Here is a 17,749-nt window from a genome sequence, read left to right as displayed (position 1 = left end):
TCAGTGTTGCGTGATTTTTCAGAAATCATTCTAATATGCTGATTTGCTGTTCAAGAAAAATTTCCTATTACTATCAATCTTGAAAACAGTTATCAATAATTTTTTCCAAGATTTTTTGATGGATGGAAGGTTCGAGTGTGTTTATTTTAAATGTTTTGCAACATCATAAATGTTTTACTGTCACTTTTGATCAGTTTGATGCATCATTGCTGAATGAAAAGTAAATTCCAAACTTTTGAACGTTAGTGTATAATACAAAATATGCATTTTTATATTAATTTTAAAGTAATGGGCTTTTCTATTAAGGACATTTGTCTCATAGAAGGTTTAAAATCACAAAGTGATTTATTATCGATCAGGAAAAGAATGACGCAGCTGTAAATGCCTATTTCTCAGCACACCTTTGTCTTATACACACTTCTCAATATCCAGTTTCACTCTGAACCTCTGAACACAGTTTCAAGCTGTTCATTACATTTACTGTCGCTGCTCATTTCTAAGCTAAAATGGTGGCCATAGTGTCGTCTCTCTTCATGTGGACGCCGTCACCAAAGGAACCGAGACGCCTTTGACATCCACATCAAGCGTGCCATCTTTCTAATATAGCTGCCACCCCTCCAGTCACTCATACACACACACACAGTCAGGCGGGCATTTTGTTTATGTCTGCAGAGGCTGACCCCCTTTAAATTGCTGCTAATGTTTTAACTGGAAGAATTAGTCTTTCATCACGGATGGGAATGCAAATAAAATCGGTGAGGTGGCAGGCTGAAATTGGGGTCATACTCATTTGCAAAACTAAGCATCATCGCTCCTGCACGCGGAAATTTATTCAAAGGAGGGAGGCCTCGCCTGATTATGGCACTTGTAATTATGGTTAGGAGTGATTCCGGCATCAGCAGTCCCTCCCTCATGGATTCAGGAGGGAAAAAAAAGAGTGCGTCGGAAAAAATACACAGGATTTAATTATACACGAATTAAAATTGGTAATGAAATTGGGCATGAACAAACTACAAATAGCAGATGAAAAGGAAGGGGCCTCCCTTGGGGGTGTTATTCTAGATAGTGGCTGATTAGTGAAATTTAAAATAAAAAAGCAGGGAGTGGGTTTGCTGATGTTGGGGGGGAGTGCGCATCGTTTCTTATTTTTTTGCCTTCAAAGATGGAGTTTTTTTTTTTTACTCCCCACTGTTATGATGGTGTGGCACCACATTGTCACTTCCCCTCAGTAGAATGTGCACTTAATTGGTTGTGTGTCTGTGAGATGGTGCGGGTGGGAGGGGGACGGGTTCGAGATGGAGAGATACGCTCAGTCGATACGTCCCTGTCTGAGCCGTACAATCTTTTGTGCTCATCATCACGTGCACTCTTTTAATTAGAAAGCAGGTATAAGATTTATGCCATTATTAAAGGCTGTTTATATCAGGCCGCGCTATAATTGCGTTTCCAGCAATGACAGCGACACGGTCGCGATTCTGCTTAAGATACCTAGAGCGCTGAGTCGTGGCAGGAACGGGAGACTGACTGCTACTTTTTGCTCTCTTGTCTTCTCTATGTCCCGCCTCTGTTACCCAGAATGCTGTGCGCCATAACCTGAGTCTGCACAAGTGCTTTGTGCGGGTCGAGAATGTCAAGGGTGCTGTTTGGACCGTGGACGAAGTGGAATACCAAAAGAGGAGACCACCAAAGATGACCGGGTATGTAGACTCAAGACTGGTCACCTTTAAAAAGTGACCGTTGACCCATAGAATTAATTTCTTGTCGTTTCAGATTATTCCATAAAAATGTTTACAAAATAAAATTGCAGTAAAAAGGGAAAAAAGGCAGCTGTGGTTTCCAGAAATTCAATAAAAAAAAAAAAAATTGGCTGACAATGCTTATATTTTAATAAGTGATATAATGTTAACATATAACATGGCCAATAATCATATATACAGTAGATTGGCCATACTGTACACACAGAGACAAAAGGTAACACACAACACTAAAATAATGCAATAAACCTTCTAAAATGTAACACAGAACACCCTAATGTACGTTACTGATAACAGACATAAAATGAAACAAAATTATTTATACAAAATATAATGTGATGCATCACACAGGGATCTCTGGCACTGTCCTGTTTACCGTTTTTGCCTTAAAGTATATGAGAATTAATAGTTTTTACCATTACTATTCACTAATGATCTTCACCTCAAATCAAATATTGCATCTTGAAGCAAGTTGCATCGAGTGTGACCTGAAGAAAGATGATGTCAAATAGTTGTGCTGCCACTCTTGGCTTTCTTAAGAATCCCTACCGAGACTTTCTTTAGCTTTAAAGCTTGAAATAGGAGTCTGTTCTGAAGGCACACTAGTTGCAATAACCTGTGAAACACCGGATTAAAACGGCACTTTTTAAGTGAAGGCTATTTATTGAGCAGAAGTCCCAAAAACAGGCTTTATTCCTGTAGCAAAAGCGTAAGCTTGTAGGTCTGAACTGTAAGTGGGGCTATAATCGTTATTGGCATGTATGATTACCCTAATGGGCTTCCCATCATTACCCTATTACTGACTCTCTAGTCAAAAGCACAAAGGTCTCTTTTGTGCCTCGCCTGCTTGTGTTTGGCAGTGCGTACATGTGTGTTTGTGCGGCTGTGTATTTTTTCCGTCTGTGTCTACACTGTTTAGGGTACATTGTGAGCAGATGCACAGCAGAAAAGCGTGCCTGCTTGCATTTGTACAAACAGATGTTACACGCCGTCTCAAGCTCTGCCAGAGAGACAACGGCAAATTACCCAGCCGACGGCCTGTGTGCCAGATTTCAGCCCTGTAGCGCACCGGCACAAAAGTGAACAAACAGTAGTGTGTGTGCAGTATATGCTGTGTCAGATTGCATGTGTTAGTCTCCATTGTTTAACTTTTCTATTTATCTCTTATAAATAGAATAGTGCCTCAGCATTTTTCACAGGTTTGGGAGCTTTTTTTAACATGCGCTCCGGTCAGAAGTGTTTTGTTGTTATCCACACATGTACTTAATCACCCTCTCTCTTTCTTCTCTTCTTCAGAAGTCCCACTCTCGTGAAGAATATGATTTCTGGGCTGGGATTTGGCTCTCTGAATGCCAGCTATCAGGTGAGTGTCTTCATTAAATCAAATTGACACCTTTATGCATTCATCATTGAAAATGATGGAGAAATGTAGTTTTTGAAACTCATCCCAAATAACCTTGTGTTTATTCATAAATATATTATTTATACCACATGTGAGTGAATCATTCTTTTGAGTTGGTTCATCGTTGAATCTTTTGATTCGTCTGATTTGTAAATGAATCTTTTATGCTCTCTCAAACCAGTTCAGAGTCTGGACTAAATGATTCATCAGCAAATCGGTCTGAATTAGAATTTGCATCGAAAATAACGTCATAAAAATTTCTAAATATGACTACATTTTTCTAGAGCTCAAACATATTTTGTCTACTAAACATTAAAGTAGAAGTTGCTGTAGTGAGATCTGATATGTGAATGAATCATTCTTTTCAGTTTATTTCAGTTGGTCTGAATGGTTCATGAGTGAATCTTTCTGAACGAGTTAAGTAGTTATAAACAACTGGAAAGATCCTGGAAAATTCATTCCTCAGAAAGTATGGGAATCTTGCACGGATCAGGCCAGATCAAGCGTACAAGGGCACTGATAATAATTTCCTCTTCTAATTAGCTACTTCTCCCAAACCTCCTCCGTTCTCCTCCCTCCATCGCACACGCGCTCCCAGCCAGCCATATGTGATTTATAGCATCAAATATTTGTCAATGAAGGTCACAGCATAAAATTAGTGTCTGTCCTAGAAAATCCATCTGAAACCCACGGTGTCACCACCACTCTCGTTCTGAGCTTTCGGAGCCTGGCTCTGTCTTTCCAGGTTTGTGTGTGTGTTTTTCCCAAGAACGCTGTGTGATGAGACAGAGATGGATCTGGGAGGTTAGTCTTTGTGCTCGAGTCCTGGTCTGGGTGTGTGAGCGTGTGTGGCGCTCTGTCAGGTCTGCGCCCATCCATCTCCTCACAGGACAAGCAGTGTCAGCGCCTGACAAACAAACAGCCCAGCTAATCAAGGGGCAACACACACACACACACTTCCAGCAGCCTGGCCCAGTTTGTCCCACTCTGACCCCGCAGGCCATCTCTATGGAAATGGAACTGCTCATCCTGAAAAGGCCGCACATAAACTAGCCTTTAACAAAAGAGCAGACACACAGTGGAGATCTCTGGCGTGCACAACAACGCCCTACCAGAGTGTGAGAGAACTGTGGCGCTCTGCTGTTTTCCTTTTGTAATTCCTTGAGTGTGTTTTTGTCTGTATGGTAGGCACAATCCTGTCCGAAATTGACCTTTTAAAAGTGATTCAACCTGGACATCGCATTAAACCGGCATTAAGCATGTTTACCTACTAGATCTGTCTGTTTTTGCCAAAATCGTAGGTGGCTTCCAATTAATTATAGTTAAAGGGTAAAAAAAATAGTCCTTATTCGGTTCACATCCTTTAAACCTTGTGTGACCCTGATCATCTTTCTCGCCACCACCCAGTCTCCACAAAATCAGAATGGATTTCCCTCAAACTCTTTCGTTTCTCTTCTCCCCCATCTCTCTGTTGCTCTTTCTTTCTCTTGGGTGGCATATTTTGGGCAGTCACTACTGTTACCACATCAAATTTCAGTTCAAATGATTTTCCGTTCCACCTTTCCTCATGCATTAAAATATCCATATGCATAGTTGTTTATGTAGATTTGTACTGTATGTAGTAATGGTAATATGGATGTAACATTTACTTCTGCCTTGGATCTTGAAGGTGGTTGTTGTTGTTTTAAGCAGTTTATGGTAATGTACGTATGTGTCTATAAAGCCAGTCTGATTTTTTTTAATGTAGTCAACAGACAATATGGATTTAGAAAAAGAAATTAAATATGTACAATGTAGTTCTAAATAATAATTCAAAGATGAACTATGCAATGAATGATGATATATTTAGGATTGTTATAAATAATATTCTTTAAGTCAATAAATTAATTTAAAATGAATTTCATTTTAATTATGCATATATAAAATTAAGGTTACACTTTATTTTAAGGTGTCATTGTTACAGCATAATTAATTATACGTTTAAGTGCTGGGAAATATTAATTACTCATATTAAAGTACAGTACATGTACTTACTATAAGGTTAGGATTAAGTTTTGGCTTAGGGTTACTTGCATGTAATTATGCATAATTAATTATTATTAAAATAGGAATCACATGTAACGCATTACAAAGACACCTTAAAACAAGGTGTTTCCAAAAATTTTAATTAAGTGAAATTCTAGTGAAATACAGTAGCAGCATTTTTACTAGTGTTATTTTTTTATTTTATTTTTTTTTGGACCCCAATGTAAGTCTTCTGTTACAGTTTTTACATGTTTTACCCCCTTTAAATAAAAACATTGAAGAAAAAAAAATATTACCAAACAATATAACATAATGTAATGTATTTCATATATTAATGAGTTTTAGAGATGAGCACTTTGGTGCGTTCCTGGTTATTTCAGCGAGCAGTCAGGTCTTTTGTGTGGAAGCGAGGAGACCCCTAGTGGTGACACTGACTAACCTGCTGCACCACTGCTGCCAGATTTCTCTTAAAACACACCGATTAGATCTATCCAGTCAGCACATTTATCTTTTATTAGTTCTATATACATTTAAAATCAATAGTATACACTGTTGTCTGTGTAACAGTGGCACCAGAGGGCTTTGTGCTCGAAGTTTCATACAGTATGAGAATATTGTCATTACAGTGACCTTTGTGCTTTATAACCTTACAGCAACATAGCCATCATTGCATCTCTCTTAACTTTTGAGAAAGTCTAAACACTTTCAATCTGTGTGTGCAGGCTGCACTTGCGGAGAGCAGTCTTGGTCTTCTGAACAGCACCACCCTGATGAACAACAGCACAGGTGCGAGCCTCAACATGCTGCACATCGGCCACGATGATGTCAGCAGCACTGTCGAACAAGTCAACAGTAACGGCAGCTGCAGCCCTGGCCTTTCTCCACAGCAGTATGGGTAAGACTAGTCAACTCCCAGCTGACTGATTACTAGTGCCTCGATACCTAGTGTGTATTTCTAATGAAAATTCAATGAATTCTCATTCCAAAGTTTGAGATCTGTAAGATTTGTAGAAATGTTTTTGTCACTTTGGTTCACTAAGAAACATTTATTTGATCCAAAAATACAACAAAGACCAATACCAAAGAATAATATTGCCATTCAAAATAACGGTTTTCTATTTTAATATATGAAGAGTTTCTTAGGTAACTCAGTTTTTCAAAAATCATGTTTTTATTTTATCACTTTTTTTATTGTGTTTGATAGCTGTATTTTTTACCTAATCAAAATAAACCAACTGCGCTTTTGAACATTTCTTAAATGGGGAATTACCTGTTTTTGCAAATTCATATATTTAAAATGTATTTTATTTTTACTCCAGCCTTCAGTGGCACATGATCCTTCAGAAATCATTCTAATATGCTGATTTGGTGCTAAAAAAGCATTTATTTTTATTAATAATTTTGTAAACACTGAATATTAATATTACTGCCCAATATTTTTATGAAAAATCTTTTTTTATTATTATTCTTTGGTGAATAGAAAGTTCAAAAGTTTGAAATATAAGTATTTTGTAACATTATAAATATATTTAATGAATATATTTAATCCTTACTGAATTATAAATGATTACAAATGTCTAGATTTAAAGTAGTGTTTTCTATATTTGAAAGCAGTTTAACCAGATTTCAAAAATGACATGTTTATCATGCCTCTGTAATCTCAGACTGACTTTTGCGTGTTATTTCTGTTTCAGACACCAAATCCATGTGAAGGAGGAGCCAGCTGAGATGGAGGAGGACAGCAGACCCATGTCCCTTATGGCATCTGTCACTCAAAACATGAGCATGCCCATTGATGAGCGCGACATGGAGGAGGAGCTTCCCACAGAGGAGCTGGAGTAGGAGGAGGGCTTGATGGAGGCGGAGCCTGTCCCTGTCCCTCCCTCCCTCATATTCAAGATGTTCAAGATCAAGTGAGAAACAAAGATTTAAAAAACCAACTACAACTTCAAGAACCAAAACAGGGTTAGACCTCATCAGTTCACAATCCAAAAACACATTTCCCCCTCTTAATTTTTGTTTCTTCTGTCAGTAGCCTCAAAAAGGCCCTTTGAGCAGCTGTGCATTGTGTCCTCCTGTATTCTGAAACATGGTCTGATAGAAGTATGGACCACTGTATCTAAAGCTACTGAGGGAAACCTAACATCAGTATACAAGCTTACTCATTTTTTTTTTTTTTCACAAGTCTCTCAAGGTTTCTTTACCTTAAGTCTTTTTTTAGCTTTATTCTTTGTTCTTTGGGCCTGAGAACACTGCTTTTCTATGGGATAAATACACAACGGAAAGATGTTTGAAAGAGATGACAAACACACATCTTTAGAATGACTTCTGATTTCCACCGGATTTTTGTACTCGTTCAAGGTGATGCTGCAAGACTTTGCGGTCTCACGGATAAGTTCACCACTCGCGACAAAGGCAAAGACTGAAAGGAAATGAGCTGAAAGACTGGTGACAGCGTCCTTGGCCACCTGACCAACCCTTTTTTTTCTTTTTTGTCTCCCTTACATGACTGGACTAGAGAAACGGGGGGCGTGTTCTGTCTTGAGGCAGTGTTATCCTATGATCAGACTGCGGATGCTTGCGCTGTCCCTATCTTTATCTGATGGCATCTGCAAGGATCTGCCCAACTGTGTTTTTCCCCCTCGCTCTTTGTCAGACTAAACGTAGAAAATGTTGCTACCCCCCAAAAAGGCATATTTCAGGAAAAGGAACTTTTTGGCTGTTGTTCTCCTGTGGTGCTGTTACGACAGCCAGACTGACACGAGGCTTGCGGAGGACCGGCTCAGAGACTCTATTGACTGTATCGTTGATTATAATATGTGTGCAGTAGCTTTCGATTTCGATTTTACTTTCATAGTCATCTATTTCTAAAGGATCGATTTTTCGTTGTGATGTAATTCGACTATTATGTCTTGTTAATGATTGTTTTGTTTTGCTTTTTAAATTCTCACATCATTCCAAAAAGGGGTTACATTTGGGAGAGAAGTTCCAAAATCTTTTATTCTACAAACTCCACTCCAATAGTCCTAAATGTCCCAGCATTGGTTCACGAGTATTGAGGATGGCACTTAGCGTTAAGTGAAAACTTTCCGAAAACAGAACCACGGATGAAATATAATGTGAAATACCAACAAAACCACTCAAACATTTCTATAGCAGAGAGAAGATGATACTGAAGAGACAGAGGCGGAATACGCACTGTAGGGCTCCCTGTAAGATCCTGGAGGAAAAAAAAAATCTCTTATTTTTTTTTCTTCACAAATTTGCTTAATTTGTTCATTTATTTTGAAATTTTTGATCTTATTTTCCCAGATTTGCGCCATTTCCCTTTCTCGTTTCAGAATTTTCTGTTGTAGCCAATTGATATCAGCTGCGATACAAAATATTGCTTTAAGGTGAAAGATAACAAGGTCACGGAATACCTCAGACCACAGTGTTTGCCCCCTCACGCTGTTATTACAAAGGGGATTTGTACTGTGGCTAACCAACAAGGTGACTCTCACATTATCAGTTCAAAGTTCTATAGTGACTAGATATATAAAAGTTATTTGCAGTTCACTGTGTGAGTAGAAAGTGTCTGATTAGCATGTGAGATTTTGCTTTCACTGAACTTAAAAAACAAAACGGAAAAAAAAACGTTCTCAGTAGTGCCATGCCAAATTCCGAGTTTTAATTTAATATATGTTGCTTTTTTAGTTTTTTTTCCCCATTTTACTTTTGTTACAGGTAACCAAAGAGATATTTAGTAAACCAAAAACTCTTTTTTATTTATAATTTTCTTCTTCCTAAAGAACTGGCCAAAAGAACACAAATGCGTCATATTTAATTTTCCTCTTTTTCCAGTTAAATCATTTGTTTTTTGAATTACACTACAGAGCATTCCAAAAACCAAAGTGTAAAATGCAATTTTTTTTTTCTTTTTTTTTTTTAAGAAAACCGTTTTGTTAACCTTATGAGTTCTTAACACTACATATGTTTAAAGGCCAAAAAACAAACCGAAAAGGAAACAAAAAGCAAAAAAAAAGCAGTATTGACATGCCTCACGCGGTTCTTTAGTTAACGTACAAGCACTTACAGTCTGAGAAAGGAAGCTCTCTACCCCATCTTGTGCTCAGGCAATTGCAGTGTTGAGTTGCAGTCTTCACCATCTAAGATTGCAAAGGACTTCACATGCAAAAGGCACTTAAATAACAGCTGATGTCCTTTTGTGACATTAGAAGCCAGCAGCAATTACTCAGCATTATGGTTTACTTCAATTACCAGTATTTCACAATTAAATGCAGTTCAACGAATACCAAAAAAAGCAGCCATGCACTTGGTTGTTATGCTTACCCTGCCTGTTGAACAGTATTATTTACCACACTAATAAGGGATGACTGATAGGGACTATATTCTTTTCAAACCTTTCAAGTTTCCACTTTTTTTTATGTTGGAGGATCCTTCTTTTCGTTTTTTTAAGCATGGTCTTACGTACCTGGTCTGTATGCTCATACACACCTTCGAAACACCTTCAAAGAAATAAAACCAAAAATAATGCTACCTCCTTTTAAAAACGGTTCACAAAATAGATAGGCCAATGAAAGTCACCAATAGTCATTCAAAAGGTGTAACTCCCTTCTAGTTTTTCATTCATCCACAAAATACGGAAAAAATCAAATGCAAACACACATTGTCGGGAAAAAACCAAAATATGTTTATTCTTGCATAGCTGTGAACAGACCTCGTAGATTCTTCTTGATTTCAAATTCATTAGCATGAATGGAAACAAATAAACGAGACACAACGGGCTGGGGGGTGGGAGGGATGGGAGACGACTACCTCTCCATCCCCTCCAAAAAAAAAAAAAAAAAAAAAAGAAATTGCTGAGTCCTGTTAAGTATGAAGCATTAAGTGGTCAACATATTTAAAAGGGTCTACTCCAAATCACATATTCCCCACTTTAAGTGATCTATTAGCATAGTGTCTATGTACAGGTCCTCTGTGCGGAGGCTTAATTGTGTGTTCTAATTCCGCATGCATAATGAGAGGCCAGGCCAATGAGAGCCATTGAGCTGGCCGGTCATTAGAGCGTACTCAATGGGCCAGTCAGTTGGGTGTCAGAAATGATGATAGGCAGAATGCATTAACGCAGGCCACTCTCACACGGACCCCGCTTCCCAATTAATGCAAAGTGTAGCTTCGTGACGGCGGTGGAAATACAGCACGCACACACACACACACACACACACATAGACCATCCCTAAGAGATCCATCACGCTCTGCTAAAACGGGCTTTAATTTTTACCATGCGACGAAACCAAAATATCCAAAGAGAACCAATGAGCTTGTGCTACAAGAACTGAGGATTGCGAAGGAATTGAAAAACTAACGAATGAATTGCTGCATTCACTAAATGGACTACAATTGTGCTTTAAGGTACACGTGTAAACAAAGCTGTTTTGTAAGATGTGGACTGAAACGCATCAGTGGTGATCGCCATGACTCCTTTGTTACTTTTACACACGTTGTAATGATGTATTCTTGTATAATACCGCTCGGCTTAGCTCTCAAGGGCATTCCCTCCTTTTTGTGTTTCCTTTTATTTGTTTTCTTTTGGCTTTTCTTTTTTCTGCACCTGTTTTTAGCTGTTGTAAAGTTTTGAGCTCAGAATTCCTATACTGTATTGCTTATGCTAAAGTGTATGTATTTATCATATTATGTGCTGCAGGTATCATGGTTCAATTTTGGTTTCCTTTTTTTGCGTTTCGCTTTTGTTTTCCCAGTTTTTTCTGTCATAAAACGTCTGGGACGATGATTTGTTTTTAGTGTATTATCTCTCGCGAAAAAAAGACAGATTAAGAGTTAGATATGTGGTTTAGGTAACACACCTGTTTGTATATTTATCTTAGCTAGGTCTATTTTGATACTTTTTGTCTCGGTAGTGCATTTATGCATTTTTAAGGAAAAAAGATGGAAAACAAACTAAAAAGTTGAACTCATTGTGTAATGATACCTCAGAAGGACTTTTCTCATAAGACAGGACCAAAACTTCAGAAAAACAATGAAAGAGAAAAAAAAAAAAAAACATTGAAGAAAAATGTGTAGCCCTCTCTTGCTTATAAGAAAGAGCAACTTTAAGGTGTTTTTATTATTATTATTATTATTATTGGTCCTTTTAGGTGCCAATATGTGTACAGACTCCCTTTAAAGTCAAATCATTCCTTTATTTACCATGAGCACTCAAAGCTGTCTCTCATAAGGCAACAGCGCTCCAAATTTGTATAGAAATTGTCTGAGAAAGTGGCTCTATTGGTTGGATTATGCCTATATAGAGCGTCTTTCTTATTTTCTGGCTCCTCTGCACCCTTGTGGCTCTAAAATGCCATGCTTTCAGGCACTCAGATAAAAGTCACACAGGCTATTTTTGACCACTGTTTGCTGTGAACTTGGAGTGGCTTTTCCACAGTAGCATACCAAATAAGCTTGTGAGAAGGCTTTTAGAAATGAAATGCAGTTCATCTTCAGTGACCACCAAAGGGATTGTGGATAGATTTTTTGTATTCCAAATCGAACAAGTCTGCCACAACTGTAACCAAACAGATGCGTGATGAAGGTGACAGCAGTATTTTATGTCTTCTCCACACCCTGACGCCGCCTCAGAGCTCCTTTGCCCGGTGATGAATAGCTTTGAGCTGCTGTTTTATAAGTAAAGGACCCTTGAAGGGAAGCTTTTGCCTGATGGTATTAACTTCTTTGGCCAATCAAATGGAACTACCACTTCGACTCCTCTCATTGTATTTTTACGAATGTGTGTACATTTCCAGCAGTGACTTATGTACTTTAGTTTCATTTTAACTTGTTTGTTTACTTCTTTCATTTTTTTTTTTTTTTTTTTACATTTGTTTTGCTTTTTCAGATGAGACTTGGGGGAAGAATAGGTGATGGCTTTTGAAATGGTATAGAAAATACAATAAAATAAAAAAGGCATCTAGCCATCCACCTTTGATGTTCTAACCCCCGGTGACCATGTTTATGCCAGTCACTGCCGTTTTTCTTCATGCTGTATAGAAAAAGAAAAAAAAAACACACATATATCTGTGTATTTGTAACCTGAATCTTCTTGTGTCTGTCCATGCAGACAATAAAAAAACTGTACAGTAGGTCTAGTTGCATGTAATCTGTACTAATTATTGACAATGGCATTATAAAATGCAATAAAAATACTTATTACACTGTCATTGGCTTTGTATGGTAACTTACTTTCTACATTCATCACTTAAATTAGAATTAAGAATATAAAATAATTTCATCATTCTCAATTCTTTTCAAAAGAATACGCAGATGTCCCTATTGCTTTATCTGTTTACTATACATGAAGTTTTTATTGAAGTTTACATTATTATTAATATGATGCATAATATTACATAAAAATATATCAGTAGTAAATGTAAAATATATCAATTTTATATGTTATGTAATATATATTTTTTAATATATTATTAATGTGTTGCCTACAGTGAACTGACATTTTCATTAAGTAAATTGCAGCCAGCAACAACAACATTATTATTATTATTATTAATACTATAATAATAATAATAATAATAATAATAATGCCTGAACAAAAATGTTCCTTTATCTACTAAAAATGTCTCAGGTAGATATTCTGTGAACCATTTGTAATTCTTATAATTCTAAATAAAAACTGACACATAAAGAGTACAGTCAAATATATATATATATATATATATATATATATATATATATATATATATATATATATATATATATATATATATATGAGAGGTTGATCACCCTTTGGTGGATTAGATGTAAGATGTAGATGTAATATCACACTGTGAATGGTTAAAATGTTTTTTTTATTATTATTATTATTATTATTATTATTGTCATACAGAGGATTAATATCTAATTCACTTTTAAACATTTATGCATCTTTACCTGCATTTGGCAAGAGAGTCCTGCCTGTTCAAACACTATTAATCTCTGTGGTGACAGCCTGTTGGAGCTTGTGCTGTTTCTCTCATACTGTACACTGCCTCAAAAGTAGTTCACTGTGAGTGAGGTGCAGAAAATATGCTCTCAGTTTAAATCAACCTTGGGAGGTGGCTTCCCCTAAAACATGGAACATACCTGTGACACTTTGTCTATGGTGTAAAGTGCGTGATTGAACCAGAAAGCAGGGGCCTCAACTTCACGGAAATGGGGTGTCTACAAAGCACTTGTCTTTCCAACTTGGCCTTAACCATGATGGTATTTTTGAGATAGGGGACAAGATCGATCGGAGCACAGGAGAAGAAAACAATAAGACAGCAGTTGTGTCTTTGTGTGAGCTCTGTCTATGGAGCATTGAGTAATAGGGTAATGTTTGCAATTACCTCTTTGCCTAATAGCATCCAGCTAATCTCTGTTATATAATTTACTGCTCATATTTAAACTGAGTGCAAACCCCCCTCTCCAATACTTTAAATTCTGTTGAGTAAGCTGTAGACTGACTGCCAGAGTATGAATAGAGCATTAGATAAAATATTAGAATTTAATATATATATATATATATATATATATATATATATATATATATATATATATATATATATATATATATATATTATCCATGAGACATCAATCATGTGAGAACAATCCATATATTCTGTATCGCTTTGTATTTTAATAGCTACATTAAATATTGATCTTGTCAGTTAAGTAGTCCAAAAAATCCAAAGGATAAAGATAAATAAAAAACTGGGAACATTTTATAAAATCCGATAGATAGATAGATAGATAGATAGATAGATAGATAGAATGTTTAATTTTTTGTCTTATTTTAGTTTATTTTTTGTTTTATTATACTTTTTTTTTTTTTTTTTTTTTTTGCTTCTGCTGTTGCATTGTCTAGTAGCTGTGCAGTCTCATACTGACAGTGTGGTGGCAGTACATCTGGTTCATTCTGACCAGCAGGCTGAGAACTTTTAGGCATGTGTTGAAACCCTACAGAAGTGTGGCCATGTGGCGATCTTGTTGTTGTGTTACAGGCTCTGTCCACCAGGAGGGGTAAATAAACCAGACAAAAACTGAATGGGGCAGATGGAAAAAAAAAAATAGAAAAGGAAAATAACAGGACAGGCCCAGTCAGAGAGTTCTTTCAGTCTTCTGAGAAAATCTCTCATCAGACAGGGTGGAGAGTGTTATTCCAGCCCATTTAGACTGGATCAGGTTCTCGTCTTTTTTTTTTTTTTTGCCATCTCTTCTCTTAGTTTGAAATCTGCCCTGAAAGCTTATCTTTAAAGCACACAGGCCTTCTCTCTGAAGAGGTGTTGCCGCAATATTAAGAGTAAAGATGGAAAATGTGGGTGCTTTCAGGGAAGTTAGATTTTTATTTGATTAAAGTGTTTTGGAATTCTCTCTCAGAGTTTGACAGGCGGGGAACTTAGACTGTCTTATTTTGTAAAAGTTTAGGAAAAATTAGTTGTCTTTTGTTGGAACAGCATTAAACTCGGGCAAACACTTTATGACTTGCAAGACTAAATGACTCAAGAAAAGTCTGACTGATACTGTTTGCACAGTGACTCTACTACTGAGTGTCAAAATCTGCCATTTAGACCACTTACTGTATCCACCTAGATGAATGATAAATCACACACACAAGCATTTAAGTGTATCCTGCACCCTGCAACCCAACATAATGAGTCTAATTAAGACTCTCTGACAGAATACCTCAGCCCGGACCGCTGGCTTACAGAAGGCCCGGACAGAAGAACAAAAGCATCTTTGTGAGTGATTAGAAACACATTTTCATCCCTCTCGCCTACCCCATTCGTGCCAAAATGTTCAATTCTGCTACAAACAATCAGTGTCAAACGTTTAAAATAACATCCAAGAGAAAAACACTGTTGAGCATGAGTAATTTGTGACTCTTTGACTCAATGTTTCTAGCAGTTATCTTGGAGAGGTAAATTCACATTAATATACTGTAGCTACTTTAAATTATTGCAGCACAGACACTTTTTATTCTCTCATAAATCTATCTATTTTACACTCAAAATCCTTTTCTTTTTTGTCTCACCTCACACCTATCTCGCTCTTCCTCATTTGTTTTTATCATTAGTGTTTGGGCCATCACCAACACTTGAACATATATCAGACTGTTTTTTTACATTCTACAAAGACAGTCTCTTACTCAGTTCTCAGTGTCTCCAGATTTCAGCACTCACTGATGTTGACCTAGATATGGAGTACAATGACCTATAATCATGGAGTGATGCATAGTCAAGCACTTAAAGGGATAGTTCACCCAAAAATGTCACCATTCATTCACCCTCATGTTATTCCAAACATGTGCAACTTACTTTCTTTTGTAGAACACAAAGGAAGGTATTATGAATCATGCTACAACTGGTTTCGTCCAAATAATGGAAGTCAGTGGGGTATAAAACAGCACTAAACCCCTCATTTGAAAGTTTTATGGGTTTGGAGCAACATGAGGATGAGTAACTATCCCTTTAAAGATGCTGATGATTGGCCATGTGCTGTAAGATCTCTCCACAAAACCATGCAGTACATAAAGGCCTACAGGACCACAACATTCTCATTCCAACTAAGCATTGTGGCACCTGGTAAATTTTAGGTTAACCAAGACAAAAATACTAAAAGGTTGAATATCACTGACAGGTTAACAAACACTGGCAGAGGCTAATGAGTTTCAGATGCTGTCTTAGGAGTGCTGAGTTTTTTGCAATGTGTATCACTGTGGATTTAGTTTTGGGTGAGGGTGTGGACATTACACCTTACTCAGTCATCAGTATTTTATTTGATTACATCATATCAGTTTGTATTACACATACATACCTGTATACAAAGCTCAAGTCTGCACAGTTCTGATGTGTACTGATGACTGGCGATCCAATGGGAGGACATCAAAGTGTAGCATTCTCTTTAAATATGCGAAGACTTAGCAAAAAAATAAAATAATAATAAATATTTGTATACACTAACAATGGTAACATCTCCAAGATGCTTCAAGAAACCTACCTGAAAAACTATACTGTACTAATAAGTTTTCGGTACTTCTGTAAAAATGCTGTAAAATGAGGATGCTCCCAATTTTTTTAAAATGTAAATTCTTTATCAATTAACTTCTATTAACTAAATTACAATTGTGAATTTGAATTAATTAAAATTAAAAAATTTGATGTGGCCATCCTTTGTGTTCAAAGCTTTTGCCCTAGGTGCACTTGCGCATCGTTTTTCAGGTAGCTTTGTTCTTCTGGATTTAGTCTGTCTCCGTTTGTTCTGTTTCTTCATGTCATTCCAGACAGACTGGATGATGATCAGATCAGATCATTGTGTGGAGCACTGGCTGTTTTGCAAACAAAATTCTCATTGGATTATTACAATTAATGGCAAAATAAATGTTTGGAAAGGTAATCTGATATTTCCTACTGGTACACTACAGAAACAGATGGAAATAACTGACTTAAAACCATTTTTTTTACCTGGTGAAATTACTAGTGTTCTAATATTTTTGGCCACCACTGTATTATGGTATGTACATTGCCTTATGAAAGTATTCCTACCCCTTAATTTATATATTAAGCTGACAAGCGACATACAATTGCTATATATGTCAGAGGTCGCATGCCCCTGGAGCAACTAGGGGTTAAGTGGTGTCTCACAGTGGATTCGAACCCAAGTCTCTCACACCAAAGGCATGTGTCTTAACCACCGCGCCATCAACACCCTTTTATTACACATTATGACAAAGCAAAAAACAGAAATGTCAAAACTTTGTAAATTTATCAACAACAAAAAAAAACTGAAATAAGTAAAGTACCTCAACAGCCTCAAGTCCTTTTGATACTGCTAGTTTTGCACTTCAGCATTATTGGAACACTAATGTTTTCACCAAGTAAAAAAAAAATAGTCTAACCAAAAATAAAAGTCAAAATCGCAATATTTTGGTGCATTGAGCTTTTCTTCTACTCTGATGAGTCCCTCAGTCCCTGCTGCAGAAAAACAGCCCTGCAGCATGAGGCTGCTACCAGCACACTTTACTTTTGGGATGGTACTGTTCAGTGATGAGCAGTTCCTGGTTTCCTTCAAACATTATGCTTGGAATTGAGGTTCATCAGATCAGAGAATCCTGTTTCTCAGTGTCTAGGTCATTTAGGTGTTATTATTATTATATTTATTTATTTATTTATTTAATATTATTATTATTCTTTCTTTATTTATTTATTTTTATCTTGTATATTTTTGCAAATTCCAAGTGAGTTTTCGTATGTTTTCACTGAGAAGAAGATTGAGTCTGCATATATGATCGTGGAGCTCAACTAAAGTGACCATCAGCTTCTTTGGTCCCCAGTCTAGACAAGGCCCTTCTCCATCAGTTTCTCATTTTGGCCAGGAAGCCAGTTCTAGGAAGAGTTCTAGTTGTTTCAGACGGCTTCCATTATGGATAATGAAGGTTACCTGATTCTGAAGCAGAAGCAGAATTTAGTTTTTTTCTGAACTCTTCCCCAGATGTGTGGCTTGACGCAAACCTGTTTCTGAGCTCTACAGGCAGTTCTTT

General features: G+C 36.9%; 1 protein-coding gene across 3 annotated transcripts in view; it reads left to right on the top strand.

Annotated features, from left to right (window-relative positions):
• LOC113111228 (forkhead box protein P4-like) overlaps window positions 1-12,398 on the top strand; it is a 130,729-nt gene extending 118,331 nt beyond the window's left edge. For all 3 annotated transcript variants that reach the window (XM_026275814.1, XM_026275815.1, XM_026275812.1), the window contains 4 exons: window positions 1,576-1,697; window positions 3,051-3,117; window positions 5,904-6,076; window positions 6,876-12,398. In XM_026275814.1, coding sequence (XP_026131599.1) covers window positions 1,576-1,697; window positions 3,051-3,117; window positions 5,904-6,076; window positions 6,876-7,023 — 510 coding nt within the window. In that variant the 3' untranslated portion in view covers window positions 7,024-12,398. The remainder of the gene's footprint in view (window positions 1-1,575; window positions 1,698-3,050; window positions 3,118-5,903; window positions 6,077-6,875) is intronic.
• Window positions 12,399-17,749: the final 5,351 nt, after the last annotated feature.

Source organism: Carassius auratus, chromosome 11 (assembly GCF_003368295.1).
Source record: "Carassius auratus strain Wakin chromosome 11, ASM336829v1, whole genome shotgun sequence".
NCBI lineage: Eukaryota > Metazoa > Chordata > Actinopteri > Cypriniformes > Cyprinidae > Carassius > Carassius auratus.
This window is presented reverse-complemented; position numbering and strand designations above follow the sequence as displayed.